The sequence below is a fragment of the Carcharhinus amblyrhynchos genome, chromosome 27 (assembly GCF_965287045.1).
Source record: "Carcharhinus amblyrhynchos chromosome 27, sCarAmb.v2.hapA, whole genome shotgun sequence".
NCBI classification, from domain to species: domain Eukaryota; kingdom Metazoa; phylum Chordata; class Chondrichthyes; order Carcharhiniformes; family Carcharhinidae; genus Carcharhinus; species Carcharhinus amblyrhynchos.
In genome coordinates, this window is record NC_137350.1 from 8,121,533 (window position 1) to 8,138,672 (window position 17,140).

A 17,140-nucleotide genomic window follows, 5' to 3' on the forward strand; every position below is an offset into this window, starting at 1 on the left:
GAGGGGGTAGCTTGATTTTGGGATTGGACATAGCTCGGCACAACATTGAGGGCCGAAGGGCCTGTACTGTGCTGTAATGTTCTATGTTCATGAATCTCACACATTCGGTCATGGGAGGGGACATTGACACTCATTTGATCATGGAGACTTCTACATCACCACCTTCCCATCTACCATGCTGCTCACACTCTGTCCTTTGCCCTTCCAGGTGGAGCTCAGCACACACAGGAGACGTGAGTTTCACTCCAGCCTCTGCTCCATCCCCTGCCTTTCTTTCATTTTAATACAGAGCAAGTTGGCACACAACAAATGTGAACATTCCCAGATCAGGGAGAGACAGAGGCTGAGGAGGCTCCAGCCAACACTGCTGGGGAGGACAGGGATTGCTCCCATGGCATCATGGAGATTGGCTTCTCCCTACAGCTCTTAGGCTGATTGGTGTAACAAATTGTCCCTAAATTAGTCTCCCCTCAATCTGGTTTCCAACGGAGTGCCATAAGCGTAGACAAAGGCTATGGGTGGAAGAGGGAACTCACAATGTTAAAATGGCGGTGCGGGCTTGTTGGGCCGAAGGGCCTGTTTCCCGTGCTGTGTTGTTCTTTGTTCTTTAACAACTGAGTAAAATCTCAACTCCATCGCTTCATCAAATCCTCACAATCACAATGAATGAAACGAATATCTTCAGCTCATCCACTAAAACTTTTCTTGCAGACACCAGCAGATCGAGGCCACCTATGCAGCTGAACAGTACTCTCAGCCCACGGGGCATGTCTGAAGATGGGGAAAGCTCACAAAGAACGGTCACAGCACTCACCTGCACTCTCCCCCAGTGCAGAGACACACCTCGCTGGGACGGAGCTCTGGATTAGATTCAGGGTCACCTCACCTCACTGCCTCATGGGCTGTAGTAAGATGTCACTCAACAATCTGCCCTGCAGACACTCTGCACCCCCCCCCCAAAAATCCAAACACCAGGGAGTGACTAAGGATGTAGGAATCATAGCAACTCCCAGGGTAATGTGCACACATATGCCAGGTCACCATCACTGCTGGAGACCAGCCACTCACTCAGTCCCAGTCAGATAGTGAGCCTCAGGCAGTGGCCGCCAGCTCTCTGGTGGAAGTGGAACGGCGGGTAGCAGGACATCAGGCAGAGGTTTGACAGTCACTCAGCAGACCAGAGTGAACGATGGAGGAGTCCATCCACATCCTGTCTGATGTTTGTGGCTCTGGCAACAAACACTTAAGATCACCATGGAAAGGTTTGCGATCACCGTGGGCGCATTTATCCAACAGGTCACACTGGGTTGGTGCTCAGGCCTCATGACCAAACAGCCAGGTGGCTACCATCAAGATCTCCAAGTCGTGGGGTCAATGAACGTTGACCTCCTTCCAAATGCCCATTCCCTGCTGGGGTCAGGCCTCCCTGTCACCCACGTGGATTCAACTTCCATATAATCTCCCAGGTACCCAGTTATGACAATAGAATAACACTGCCTCATAGGCTGTAATAAGATATCACCCAACAATCTACCCTGCAGACACTCTGGCCCCCTCAAAAATCCAAACACCATGGGACTGACTGAGGATGTAGGAATCATAGCAACTCCCAGGGTAATGTGCACACATGTGACATGGTCACACGTCAACTGCATGTTGATGGATTGAAAGCCCTTCCAGTTTATAAACCTTTGGGGCTGTTTCTGTGGATCTTTGTTGGCTCACGGGGTATTCTATTGTACCCGGCACTGTTGGGAAGACTGAGATAGCTGGTGAACCTTTAACCTGGTTATCCTCGCCCAGAACAGACCAGATATCACTCTGGGCCCTTCTCTAAAAGGCATCGGTCATCTCGCTTATGCAGTGATGTCTCGCCTGCTAGGAAATGCCACCCAGGTCCCCGGTTGGCTCCGGGAAAGACCCAGAGGCAAAGAAATTAAGCGCTGATGTCACCTTCAAAGCCACTGGCAGGAGGAGGAACCCTTCAACACTACATGGCATCAGGTCTTCACGAAGAATGTGGTCAAAGTGATTTACGAGGTCTCTGGACAATCACAGCTGTGCTCAGCACTGCTTCTCACTCACCTTTACATCGGAGGATCGTTGAAGATAAACCCTCGGCGAGGCGAGTCGCCTCCGCTGTCTGGGTCTCTCCTCCTCAGCCTCCTGTTAATGTTCAGGCTCCCCCTGGTCATGTCTCCCAGGCGCCAACTCTGACTGGAGCTGCGTGCATCGCCTCCTTCACGCCCTGCATTGATTGAGGAGCCAGAGGAACGCACCCCGGGGCCCTTGCCCCGACACTGCCCGGGCCATGTCCTGACACTGTACGCAGCACTGCCCCTGGCGCTTCCCAGGCCCAGGGTGGGGGGAGTTCCATGGTGGTGGTGGGGGAACAGAGTTCTGTGGGGTAAATGTGGAAGGGGGAAGGTCTGTGTGTAGGAAGGTTGGGGCTTGAGTTCTGTGGTGGGAGGGAGAAGGGGTGGGGGGAGTGGGGAGTTCTGTAGAGTGGACGGTGTCTTTAAAAACAGCATCCTGACCTTTTAGAGACCTAACCTGACCTCACCGTGACATTGTGGATTCCGCCCCTGACATTTATTTTGTCCGTCAGTTTAAAAATACAACAGGAAAACTGTCAATGGTGCCAGTGGGCTACCGCTCACTTTCCCTGCCTGAAATGATATTTTGCAACAAATGGCAAAATTCCACTCCTTGGCTTCACCGGAGATGGTAATCAGTGTTTGGATGGTTTTGGAATTACCTTAGCTGGAAACACAGGGTGAACGATCCCATTGTCCTTTAGCCAGTCCTGTCAGTGGCTAACTACTCACTCTCAACAACTTTCAGCGCCTGTGTCTATTTTAAAATACAAAACTCCGGTCTTTTTTAAAGCCCAATAATTCTGTGGGCTTTTTTTCTGTCCATCATCATAACAAGACAAACAGAGAGCTGTCCTCTCACAGCAACTTTCCACAACAAGCTGAGTGATCGCTTAAGTTGGCTAATGAAAGAATATTGCATGGTAGCACCGTGGTTAGCACTGCTGCCTCACAGCGCCAGGGACCTGGGTTTTATTCCCAGCTCGGGTCACTGTCCATGTGGAGTTTGCACATTCTCCCTGTGTCAACGCGGGTTTCCTTCGGATGCTCCGGTTTCCTCCCACAATCCAAAGATGTGTGGGTTAGGTGTATTGGCCATGCTAAATTCTCCCTCAGTGTACCCGGACAGGCGCCAGAATGGGGTGAGCAGGGGATTTTCATTGCAGTGTGAATAACTGTGACTAATAAATTAACTTGAAAAAAAGATGCCAAGATCTTCAGCACTGAATTTCCAGACCGAAAGGTGGGACTTCGATTTAACATCTCTCACAAGCTGATATTTTTTTCTGACAAAGGTGGAGCTTTGTTTTAAATAGAAATCCAAGTTAATTTGTTTTTTATCACTGCCTTGACAGAGGGGTCAGACGCAAAAGGAAAACACTGCAGAAGACTGGAAAGGGGAAATAAAATCAGGAAATGCTGGAAATACTCAGCAGGCCTGGTAGCGTCTATGGAGAGAGAAACAGAGGCCAAGATGTTATGGTCTCCCCGCCTGTCCGGTGGAATATTCCAGTTCCTCGGCACTGAATGGAGGTTTAAATGGCTTGCTGCATCCATCGGAGTGGGGGTGGGGGGAGGAGGGGTGGTGACGCAGCAGGACCGTGAAATCCTAGCCAGGATTAATATTTGAGGTTATGATCTCTCATCAGAACTGGGGAAAGTTAGGAAAGTGGGTAAATGAAAGGGAAGAGGGAAGGAAGAAGAGTAAAAGAAAAGGGGTGGGGTTTTCTTAAGAAATGATGGAATTTAACAAAGAACAAAGAAAATTACAGCACAGGAACAGGCCCTTCGGCGCTCCAGGCCTGCCCCACTGAAGTAAAACCCCCTACCCTTGCCGGGACCAGAAGAACAAAGAAAAAAGCCGGAAAAAAAAACAAAGGCAGTGTGTGTTACGATTTAATGAAAAGAATTCTATGGGGGTGATCTTACCAGCTCATCCCACCAGTTGATCAGTGAGGTGAGCCAGTGAGATGAAAAATCAGGATTTCACCCGGTTTTTTGCCTCTTGCCAGCACTGATTTGGCGGCGAAATCAGCTTCACTCCCTTTCTAAGCATGAAGCCAATTTCATTATGCATAAGTGTCATTAGGGAGTCCCCGACACTACCATCTGGACTCGCTTGCGTTTAACTTCTCACCAGTCGAGATCCTCACCAGCGAGGATCCCCATTAACGGGGATCATATGTTATGGCCTCGGCAGTGGGACTGTAGGTCATTGAGGCCCTCTGAGTGGTTGGGGGCAGGGCCTAACCACTGTGCCCCCATGCCATCTCTTATCTGAATGTAGTCCTTGATTATTTTATGCTCACCAGCGAGCACATCGTAAAACTTTCACAATCCATGGAAAATAAACTAGCCAATAAAAAAATTATGACCTAACCAACTGACTTGTTTCTATGGTTTGTATATTTTAAGGACGTCTTCCGCAATAGGCTGGATGGTTTTCCTGAGCTGTGAGTTAGAAACAAGGAGGCATAATTTAAGATTAAAACTCCAATTAACGGAGCCCTTTTGAACAGTGTCAGCCTGGCAGTGCCTGCCTGTCACCCTGACACTGCCTACCTACCTGGCACACTGGCACTGTCTACCTGGCACAAGCCTGACAATTGAGTTTTCAACCCTTCTCCTTAGTGTTGAGACTGTCAGCAGCCGGCATTGGTGAGGATTAAATGATGGTGGCCAAGTAGATCTCTCAGGGCTGTTACAGGGCACAATTACTCTCTAAGGCAAAGACAGGGAACACCAACAGGCACTGTTCACACTCTGGCTTTGTCACCCTGTGATCTAATTGCTTTCATGCCTTTATACTCATGACTACTGGGCAGCAATTACATTGGGCTGGATTCTCTAATCAGATGCATACTGCTGCCAGCAAGAAGGGAGAATTTGGCGCTCAGTCAAAACTCCATTCACCGCAGCAGGACCAGAGAAGCCCAGCCACGGGTAAAGCTGGACACTGAATCCTGGTCCAACTGGTGATGCCCACATCCCATGAATGAGTAACAAGAAAAAATCACAACAACATTGAACTTATGACTGTATGGGTGCCTCATTTCATGGCTAACAGTCTGGATTATCAGAAACCTGAGGATTGGACCCATGTTGGTGTTGGTACCAATGTGCTGATATTAAGTGACCTGCTTCACGTTTCAGAGGTAATGAAGTACCTTGAAAAATTGACCTTGGCTAATTTCTCTCTGTGGTGCAGCATTCAAAAGTATGGTGCTATTGGTTCAAAATTAGGAAACTCGTGGGAGATGAAGGAATGTCAGATGAAACAAAATAGATTTGTGCAATAAATTACTGGGAAGGCCATTAAAGCAGAGTGTGCAAAGAGTTCAAAATCAAACTGCAGTGAGGACATATGCCTGGCACCCTGGCACTGCCCACCTGACACCCAGGCATTGCCCACCTGACAAAGCCTGACACTCGAGGTTTGAACCCTTCTCCTTAGCTTTGAGACTGGAGGTAGCTGACATTGGTGAGGTTTAAATGATGATGGTCAATTAATTAGACAAGTAAGTCTCTGAGGACCATTATTCTCTGAGGCAGAGACAAGGAACACTAATCGGCACCATTCACACTCAACTTGTGATCTAATTGCTTTGATGCCTTTACACTTATGTGGACGCATGAACAATATAGTGGGGTTGGAATCAGTGAGAATGAGACAGGCTTATTAGACTTATATTTTTCTTGACTTAAAAATGAACATGTTCTTGCATTGTTATTGAGAGTGATATTGTATTGACACTGAGACCACAGGCCCTTTATTTGTGTCTGAACTGGAGTTGGTACCATTAGAAAAGGACTCGCTCCAGTCTCACTAACCCTGCTTCTCAATCTGCTCAGGCATTTCAAGTTGGTATAAAGAACAGTAGACCTGGACCCAAATTGGAACTGGTAGACCGATACCAGTATTTGACCCATTCCAGCTTCCTGCTATGGGTCCTGCATTTTAGATAAGTTTTGATCTTTGTTCAATTCAATACTTCCATCTTCTTCCCTTCAGGAAGGGTAACTTTGTAAAAGAAGCAGACTGGGAATATTCAATTTTGCTGAGCTGAAAGGTCATGTAACAAATGGAGCTTCTTAGGAGTTCAGCATTGTGCCAGAGCTGCTGCAGTGCAATCAATCAGCTGGTAACAGTCCAGCCTTAGTTTAAGTCTCACTCCAGGGACATTGAGCACTTTGTTGCTCCACTGAGACAGCGCTGAATGAAATGGATTCTTTCAGATTAACCTTCATATTTCAGGAAATTGTTCACCCAATCCCAGTGATACCCATCAAATCCACGTGTTCTGAGAGTTAAGAGACAAACAAAACAAACATTCAAGTTTTTAGGTGTCCAGATTACCTGCAACCTGTCCTGTTCCCTCCATGCTGACGCTATAGTTAAAAAAACTTTCTCAGAAGGCTAAGGAAATCTGGCATGTCTGCTACGACTCTCACCAACTTTTATAGGTGCACCATAGTAAGCATCCTTTCTAATTCTACCACAGTGTGGAATGGCTCCTGCTCTGTCCAAGACCGCAAGAAACTACACAGGATCATGAACAAAGCCCAGTCCATCACGCAAACCAGCCTCCCATCCATTGACTCTGTCTACACTTCCCTGGAAAAGCAGCCAGCATAATCAAGGATCCACGCACCCCGGACATTCTCTCTTCCATCTTCCACCAGAAGAAATGGCAGAGGTGCTTAACGAGTACTTCGCCTCAGTATTCACAGTGGAAGCTGATCTGGGAGATTTTGTTATGGATTTGCAGCAGATGGAAAAGATTGAGTACGTGAATATTAAGGAGGAGGATGTGTTGGAACTTTTGAATTCTATCAAGGTAGATAAGTCGCCTGGACCAGATGGGATGTACCCCAGGATACTGTGGGAGGCGAGGGAAGAGATTGCAGAGCCCCTGGCAATGATCTTTGCGTCGTCAATGGAGACGGGAGCGGTTCCGGAGGATTGGAGGATTGCGGATGTAGTTCCTATTTTCAAGAAAGGGAACAGAGATAGCCCGGAAAATTACCGGCCGGTGAATCTGACCTCAGTGGTTGGTAAGCTGATGGAGAGGCTTCTGAGGGACAAGATTTACGAACATTTGGAGAGGTTTGACATGATCAGGAATAGTCAGCATGGATTTGTCAAGGGCAGGTCGTGCCTTACAAGCCTAGTTGAGTTCTTCGATAATGTGACTGAACACATTGACGAAGGAAGTGCCGTGGACGTAGTGTACATGGACTTCAGCAAGGCGTTTGATAAGGTCCCCCATGCAAAACTTCTTGAGAAGGTGAGAGGGCATGGGATCCAAGGGCCTTTTGGCCTTGTGGATTCAGAACTGGCTTGCCTGCAGAAGGCAGAGAGTGGTTGTGGATGGGGCTTTTTCTGAATGGAGGTCAGTCACCAGCGGAGTGCCTCAAGGATCTGTTCTGGGACCCTTGTTGTTTGTCATTTTCATAAATGACCTGGATGAGGAAGTGGAGGGATGGGTAAGTAAGTTCGCTGATGACACTAAGGTCGGTGGTGTTGTGGATGGTCTGGAAGGATGGCAAAAGTTGCAGCAGGACATAGATAGGATGCAGGACTGGGCGGAGAAGTGGCAGATGGACTTCAACGCGGATAAATGTGTAGTCGTCCATTTTGGCAGAACCAACGGGATGAACGAGTACACTATCAAGGGCAGAAGTCTGAGTAGTGTTGAAGAGCAGAAGGATCTTGGGGTCCGGGTCCACAGGACTCTTAAATCGGCCTCGCAGGTGGAGGAGGTGGTCAAGAAGGCGTATGGTGTACTGGCCTTCATTAATCGAGGGATTGAGTTTAGGAGTCGGGAGGTAATGCTGCAACTTTATAAGACCCTTGTCAGGCCTCATTTAGAGTATTGTGCGCAGTTCTGGTCGCCTCACTATAGGAAAGATGTAGAAGCTATTGAGAGGGTACAGAGGAGATTTACAAGGATGTTGCCTGGACTGGGAGGCATGCCTTATGAAGTTAGCTTGAGGGAGCTGGGACTCTTTTCCCTGGAGAGACGAAGGTTGAGAGGCGACCTGATAGAAGTTTACAAAATGTTGAGAGGAATAGATAGGGTGGACTCTCAGAGGCTATTTCCCCGGGTTGAAATGGTTGCTACGAGAGGACACAGATTTAAGGTGCAGGGAGGGAAGTTCAGAAGTGATGTTAGGGGTAAGTTTTTCACTCAGAGGGTGGTGAGTGAATGGAATCGGCTGCCGTCAGTGGTGGTGGAGGCGAACTCGCTGGGGTCTTTTAAAAGACTTCTGGATGAGTATATGGGGTTTAATGAGATTGAGGGTTATAGATAGGTCTGTAGGTTGGTAGGTGTTGATGTGATCGGCGCAACTCGTGGGCCGAAGGGCCTGTTTGTGCTGTAGTGTTCTATGTTCTATGTTCTTCTGTCGGAAAAAGAGGTACAAAAGTCTGAAGTCATGTTCCAACTGACTCAAGAACAGCTTCTTCCCTGCTGCCATCAGATTTTTGAGTGGACCTAGCTCATATTAAGTTGATCTTTCTCTGCACCATAGCTATGATGTAACACCACACTCTACACCCTCCCCTTTCCTTCTCTATGTACAGTATGCTTTGTCTGTGTAGTGCACAAGAGACAATAGTTTTCACTCTATAATAATAAATCAAATCAGATCTTCCAAAGTAGTCATCAAAACACCATTTTATTGATATCAATACCACCAGAAAGCTGAGAAACATTAGTGCAACTTGTTCTATAAATGTATGAAACCTGCTTTTCAACCATCAGGAAACAATGTATAAATAACAACATAGAAAAAGCAGGAAGGACGCACATTGACCACAAACATGAAAAATGTCACTGCCCAAAATGATCCAAAAGGATTTTCTCTTTGTTATATAAAGATGATAAATAACTTAAATACATTTTAAGATTTTTATTTACCTACAAGCTGTACACGTGAGGTAGAAAAATAATTTTATTTTCCCTTAGAGCATCAACAGATAAATTAATAAAGCCATGGGTTCTGCCCTGGAATTCTTAATGGCAATTTTCTTTGTCGTCTGTAAAATATGGCAAACAGATCACGGTGCATGACGAGACTTATTTTCTGAGGACCCACAATCGCAAAGAGATAGACAAACAAGCTTTGACATGAAGTTCGTCGCATTTCATAACTCTTTGGTGTTGGTGTTCTAACAGCAAGTTAACCCCCATATCACACTGCCTGCCCTTGTGGTTCTAGGTCGTGTATTTTACTGCATGGAATCTTTCACTGTTACAATAGCATGTTTGGCATGACGCACTGCCAGTGATCCACTGTGACCTACTATATTCCATTTACTGTTTATTTCAATGGGAAATAAATCAACTGCGTTTTAAGCATCGGGGGCCGACTTTCTTATCTGCACTGCATTAAGCAAACTGTGTTTGCGTTAAATTCCCATCTGCACTATTGTAACAATAGTCCTAGGATATTTTAACATGGCAATAGTGCTACATAAGTGCATATTGTTTTTGCTGTAGTTACATCCAATTTATTTCAGAGATATAGTTTATTCTAAGTAGGTTAAATGCTTATTAAAGGGACAGGAAATGTGCTCAAATTTATTAACCAGCAATCTAAAAATATCACAGAGAGGAGATACCTCAGACTGGCTAATCACAGAGCCCTTTGCTCAGTTAAGTGTAGAAATCCCCTTGTGTCAGGTTCAAAGCTGATCTGCTGTGTTACATCTCTCTGTTCTTGAGCATATCAGAAGCACTTTGAAAGATACAAGTCTCATCACGGAGCACTCCACAACTGACTGCTGAGCCGAAGGCTACACCTTGCCAGACCTGCTGAGCTCTGCAAGCATTTCAAAGTTTATTTATTTGTGTCACAAGCAGGCTGACATTAACACTGCAATGAAGTTACTGTGAAATTCCCCTAGTCGCCACACTCCTGCACCTGTTCGGGTACACTGAGGGAGAATATAGCACGGCCAGTGCTCCTGACCAGCACGTCATCCGGACTGTGGGAGGAAACCGGAGCACCCGGAGGAAACCCACGCAGACACAGGTAGAATGTGCAGACTCCGCACAGACAGTGACCCAAGCTGGGAATCGAACCCGGGTTTCCTGGCGCTGTGAGGCAGCAGAGCTAACCACTGTCCCACTGTACCACCCAAGATAAGTTAGTCTTGAAAGCACAAGTCCCAGTGTTCCAATAGTTCACAGTGTAGATGGGGATCAGACAACTTATCAGGTCAGACCTCTTTCTGCTTCTACCTGCTGGATGGATACTGTGCTGCCCTGTTCTTTACTGCTCTTGTTTCAGGCTTCGCGTGTCCACAATATTTTGCTATTATCATTTAAAGGAGGATTTGAGAGGTATTTGGAAAGGGGAAACATTAAAGGATATGGGGAATTAATTGGGATTTGCCCTTGAGGAGCCAATGCCAGCAGAGGCAATGATGGAACAAATGGCCTCTTTTTCATTGAATCATAGAATTCCTGCATTGCAGAAGGAGGCCATTTAGCCCATCAGTTCTGCACCAACCACAATCCTACCCAGTCTGTATTTGTGCAACCCCTCATATTTCCCTACTAATCCCCTTGATACTAGGGGCAATTTGGAACAGCCAATCAACCTAATCTGCACATCTTTGGACTCTGGGAGGAAACCAGACCACCCAGAAGAAACTCATACAGACACAGGGATAATGTGCAAACGTCACACAGATAGTCACCCAAGGCTGGAATTGAACCCGGGTCCCTGGAGCTGTGAGGCAACAGAGCTAACCACTGTGCCACCATCTACCCCAATGGTCAATGAATTTATGGCATTTTGTGGGAGATCTATTTGCCTTTTGGTTTCATCAATCGATCGGGTCTGTTGACCAAAATTGCTAGCGTGTAGCAAACACAGGTTAGCTTTATAATTTCTCATTTGCAGAATTGCTCACAATAAAAAGAATGACACTTATTTAAAACAGTGTTAGTCAAGGAGGGGCATAAATTCCTAAGACCTGACACAGGTATGGGGGTAGGGTCAATCGGTTCATCTTAGTTTGTCCATTCAGAATGAGAAATTTACATTTCTCCATCTCCTTATCTGATTAAAAAGCGACAAAAACAGAAAATGCTGGAAAATCTCAGCAGGTCTGACAGCATCTGTGGAGACAGGATAGAGCTGACATTCTGAGTCAGGATGTCAGAGTTGGCTCATTCCAGCATCCGCATTAATTGATTTTATTTTGCTGATTAAAAGACAATTAGTCAATGTTTTTTTTCTCTTTTACACTATCCTTCCCGGAGACCAGCATTCCTCATCCTCTTGAGAATAAGTTTTTTCCAGAATCTGCCCCAAATTGTCCTTTCATCATCTATAGCTTAGGCTCTTTGCTAATAAAGTGCTATTAAACCCAAATAAATGTTTCGCTCAGACAATCTGATTGGATTTAGAGTTCCCTGTGCTGAATGGTACTGACTCAGAACGGTGAGTTGAACAGTAATTGTTTCTGAACTGCATTTGTGTTCACCTGCAGTGGGTTCTACCTGACAGTGTCAATGGGCAAACACATGGGTGAACAAGATCTCCACAGGGTTTTCATCTATTGCTAACCTATAGTTCAGGAGAGAAATGGGTGATGGAGCAGCTAGTTGAGAAAGTTCTGCCTCCGATCTAGGAAAACTTCACACCATCACTTGTGAATGATGTTGACACAATGACTGGATCTCCCAAGCCCTTTCCTTCCTTAAGTAAGGATCTAAGAACATAAGAACAGCAGGAGGTCATCCAGACCTTGGGGCAGGTTCATCGTCCAGTTGTACTTTAACTCCAATTACCTATCTTGATTCTGTAATTTTTAATCACCTTATTAAAAAAAAAATACAATGGCTGGAATTCTCTGACGCTATTGTCCCCCTGTCACTATGAGCGAGAATGGAGAATTTGGCGCTCCGTTCATAATAACAGGACAAGAGAATCTCGGCCACAGACGAGGTCGGAGAATCCCAGCCTGTGAGTTTCAGTTCCAAAACTGTATTAGACGTCTCAACCGCGTTTAGGGAAGAGAGTTCCAGATTCTCTCCGTGTAAAGAAATTAATTAGGACAATGGATTTTTGACGGATGGAACTCACTGGCAAAATTACACCAGTGGAAATTTTGGGATCTATTGAAGAATATCCATCTATTGTAATCTTTCTTCCTGAAATCTAAAATAAGACTCTCCACTGTAACCATTATTTTCACCTGTCTCTCTCTCTCCTCTTTGCTGAGGATTGTTGGGTCCAGGTCGATCTCTACAGAACTGAAAATAATATCCGTAACTCAGCTAGCAACTGAAGGTGAAACTTGAATGCTCATCTGCAGAACCAAATAATCCAAATGTGCAGAGTGCAACCGATACTGCACATGTCACTGATGTATGAAGAAGTCCTCATGAAATATTTTTTCTCATTCTATGCATCTCTGCCGCTTGCCAGAGATAAATTCAAATAAAAGCGCGCTTTGATGCAGATTTTTTTCAATGTTACCATTAGAATTCAGGGGCAAAGTTATTCACTAAACCTAGGTGTGTTAGTAGAAATGCATCTATTCCAGTTTAGATTAAAAAATAAACTTTAAGCTTCTTACAATAGTCTGTAAAAACTTGTAAAATAAACATCAATATTTACATTATCGACATGCACCAATTACCATATTTTAAATAATATATCTTAATTTTCAATAAGAGGCTGGTATCTCTCCATTCCAGTCACTAGCTTTGTTAGCTTCCCTCTATCTTTGATAACCGTGATTTATGAAAGCTCATCTCAGCCTGAAGGAAGTCGCACAGGAATAAATTTTTCCACTTTTATTCCAAGTATTATTTGCGACAAGAGAAAAGTTCACCAAGTTAACCTCGGCTTCTTGGAAAAAAAACAAGAAGTCTTACTTTTTTTCCAATTGATTAAGGAGAAAATCGATAAAGTTGACCTAAGCAAATTGCAGTGATTGAGTTGATGATCAGGATTTAAAAATGTGCAAGCTAGTAGGAAATTCATGCAGAACATTTTCTCCCACCAATGTGGAATAAAAGACATTTCAATGCGATTCTTAGGAACAAGGGATTGACAAATAAGGTGTGAAGGTGGCTGCTATTGGGTTGATTGATCAAGAAAAGGGCAGCTTGTGTTTACCAGGTCATTTCTAGGTGTTTCAATGCTTGAGAAAATGGCCCAGATTTTGTGGTTTTAATGATGAGAAAACTGTCGACTCTCTCTGTAATTAAAACTGTGAGACTGACAGCAACTTCTCTAGACATGCACAGTTAAATACAGAAATCCAGAAGTTGATGTCAGCGGTTCCTGTTTCATCTCAGGGTACCCTATTGAAGCCCAAAGATGTAAATCATTATAAACTATTTGAATTTACAAAAGTCTCCATTGTTTTACACTGTAATCTAACTGTAAAACCCCTTGAAGAAATTACATTTTGTTGAATGAGATGGAATTAGGTTTTTAACAGCATACTAAATCATAATTACTTTTGAACAACTTCTTTGGTTCTGAAAAATACATCTTATAGTTTAAATTTATTATTGCCCCAAGTAGGTTTAGATTAACACTGCAATGAAGTTACTGTGAAAATTCCCTAGTCACCACACTCCAGCACAGTTAAGGCTGAATTCAGTTTAGGCCAATGCACCTAACCAGAACATCTTTTAGGGCTGTGGGAGGAAACCCATGCAGACATGGTGAGAATGTGCAAACTCCACACAGACAGTGACCCAAGCTGGGAATCGAACATGGACCCCTGGCGCTGTAAGGCAGCAGTGCTAACCACTGTACCACCACGTTCACCTTCTGTTTTTGTTAAAATTTTCCTTACAAATTTTTGATCCTTTATCTTTGGTTTGATTTATTATTGTCACATGTATTGGGATATAGTGAAAACTATTATTTGTTGCGCACTACACGGACAAAAGATACTGTTCATGGAGTAGAACATAGAACACAGAAAAACTAGCACACAAACAGGCCCTTTGGCCCACAAGTTGCACTGATGATATCCCTACCTACTAAGCTTACCTATAATCTTCCATTCTATTAAGTCCCATGTACTCATCCAGAAGTCTCGTAAAAGACCCTATTGAATTTGCCTCAAATACATCGCACATACAAATACATACATACAAGTACATAGGGGAGAAGAAAAGCCAATAGGAGAATTGCCCTATTCTTCTTCAAGATAATGGCATGGGACACTTTAACCCCACATGAGAGAGCAGACGGTGGCACAGTGGTTAGCACTGCTGCCTCACAGCGTCATGGGACCTGGGCTTGATTCCTGGCTTGGGTCACTGTCTGTGTGGTTTCTTAGCTTGCTTGACAACTTCCCTGATAGCTGGATCCGGAATCAAATAAATACAGGATGGGAAAAGTCCACACCACGAAGATCGCTAGATCATTGTGAATATCTTCGTTTAGGGTCAATACTTAGGTATTCCCCTGCTGATTACAAAAACCTAGGCTCAATATTCCTCTTCTACAGGCAGAACAACTGCAGTACTGCCACAAGAACAAGATTTGGATCAAACAAGTTTTATAGGTAGATTTTGTTTCTTGCGGCGGTAAGATTTCTTTGGGGGGGGGAGGCTTTCCTCCAGAGGTTTTCTTATCTTGTTCTACGTTTTCTTACTTATGATTATTTTTCTGAAGACTTGTGAGGGTCTGTTACTGTGAAATCATTTCATCCTCATGAATTTCTGATCTTGCCCAGGAATCTGTGGTTCAGAAAACATCGGTCACGGTGCATGCATTTCATTCACAGAATGCTATGCAGGTGACTGAGTGGTAGAACAGGAGAAGAAGCACGGGGGCAAACCTAGATAAAGGTTAATGCTGTCCTGGGGGCATGTTGGGTCAAAACCTGCGCAGACGTTAAACAACAAACCTCCATCAATCTGATTGCAAGATGAAGGTTCCTTTGAACAATGATGGGCAGAGGAAGTTGCATAGTCCCTCTCACACCCTGTCCCATAGGAAGTTTTGTTTGCACTCCTTATGGGATTGCTCCAAAGATCACAAGCCGTTCCCCCGATCCCCAGCACTGTGCCCACACATTCAAAGAGAACCTGCTCAATCATTCAGACTACCTTTGTGGGTCGTTATTTATTTACTGGTCACTTTTTAACTGAACTGAAATGATCTTGTGTGGCTTCTTTCACTTTGGACACTTCTTGAAATCCCAGAGTCTGTTTCTGACTCCCCTGAAGCCTGGACAGATCTAGATTTCCCAAATAAAGTTACCTGTGTAAAGAAATTCTGAACCAAGATTGTCTAAACGGAATGGGATCAACAGGACTTAGCACTGAGCTGCCCCACGTGAGTGTCCTGGGCTTACACAGCTTTGTCTTCTAATTACAATGGACCACAAGCCACAGCTGAAGTTACCGTTTTACTTTTCTTAATCTCTCCTTCGCATTTCTTAGTGTTTGCAAGTGTAAATCTCTTCTCTTTGCGAACACTGCTGACACTCCACGTAGCAGCACCACTGCACTTGACAGTGGCAGGGTCTGTGCACCAAGAGACTCTGAGTGTTATAGCCCTGCCCACAGCACATACTTTCACAGTTCGTCTCCTTTGAGCAGACTCTGCCCGCAGTGCCGGGAGAGTATTTACTTGGTCGACAGAAATTCGGGGAGTCCTCGATGTACACCAGGTCTGTAGTCCTTGGGATGTGATTCTTTAAGGTGTAACTGTGCTTCTTGGGGCTGATGAGTTCGGTCTCGCCTGTGGCATCATTGGTGATGCTGTGGACTCTAACAGCAGTTTCATATTTGAGCTTGAGGAGCTTGCCTGTTTCGTGGAAAGATGAGAGTTGCTTCCAGCAGGTTCGAACGGCACAGGACCCAGATACACCGTGACATTTGCACGTGGTCTTTAAACCACTTTTCACAGCCTGAAAAAGAGACAACGACAGTGAGCAGACAACAGTAGCAGACTCGCCAACATTAAGGGCCATTTAAATGGTCATTGGATAAACATATGGATGATATTGGAATAGTGTAGGTTAGATGGGCTTTAGATTAGTTTCACAGGTTGGTGCAACATTGAGGGCCGAAGGGCCTGTACTGCGCTGTAATGTTCTATGTTCTAAATATACAACACTATCTTGTATGCCAGCCATTAGTGCCCTATCCTATTGTGTGCTCCATGTTTATTTGTTTGAGGAGCCCCAGACTGGGTGTCACGGTGGCACAGTGGTCAGCACAGCTGCCTCACAGTGCCAAGGACCCAGGTTCGATTCTGGCCTCAGATCACTGTCTATGTGGAGTTTACACATTCTCCCCATGTCTGTGTGGGTTTCCTCTGGGTTCCCCGGTTTCCTCCCGCATTCTAAAGATGTGCAGGTTCGGTGGCTCGGCCATGCTAAATTGCCCCTTAGTTTCAGGGGGGTGCCAGTAGGGTAAAGAGGTGGGATTAAGGGGATAGGACCTGGGTGGAATTGTAGTCAGTGCAGACTTGATGGGCCAAATGGCCTCTTCTGTCTGTAAGGATTCTATGAGACCTCATTGCAACTCCAGAATTAAGGGAACTGTAGCACTGAGTTAGGTTACTGCAACCTCAATCCAGAATCCTAAACTAATGATCCAGAGACATCAGTCCAAGTCTCGACATGGCAGCTGGCAATTTAAATTCCACTAATAAATCAGAAGCTAGGATCAGTAATGGGGACGCAATCCACATTGCTGTTATATCTAATTCACCGACATCCCTTAGCTGAAGGAAATCAGTCTGGTGACTGTGGACTGACAGCCCTGTGGTTACCTATTAATTGCCTTCCGAAATAGCTTAGCAAGCCACTGAGTTCAGGATGGGCAACAGGCCTTCCTACTGGCAAGGCGTCGAGAAATGAATCAGGGTGCTTTTGAGAGTAGAATGCTCAAAACAACAAGGCAACCTCGCTAATTAACTAACTTTGTACAAATTTTGCAACTGGAAACATGTCTCATTGGCTCCTTTCATATAGGCTTTTCCAATATGTTGGGACGTGGAATCCGATCGGGGTGGGATTGGATTCTGTCAGGTGGCTA

At 45.0% G+C, this 17,140-nt stretch overlaps 1 protein-coding gene across 1 annotated transcript in view; it reads right to left on the bottom strand.

The window, feature by feature from the left end:
* Nucleotides 1-8,802: 8,802 nt before the first annotated feature.
* Nucleotides 8,803-17,140, bottom strand: part of wnt9b (wingless-type MMTV integration site family, member 9B) — a 43,804-nt gene continuing 35,466 nt past the window's right edge. Inside the window, exon 4 of the mRNA XM_080213528.1 lies at nucleotides 8,803-16,005. Coding sequence (XP_080069654.1) covers nucleotides 15,532-16,005 — 474 coding nt within the window. The 3' untranslated portion in view covers nucleotides 8,803-15,531. The remainder of the gene's footprint in view (nucleotides 16,006-17,140) is intronic.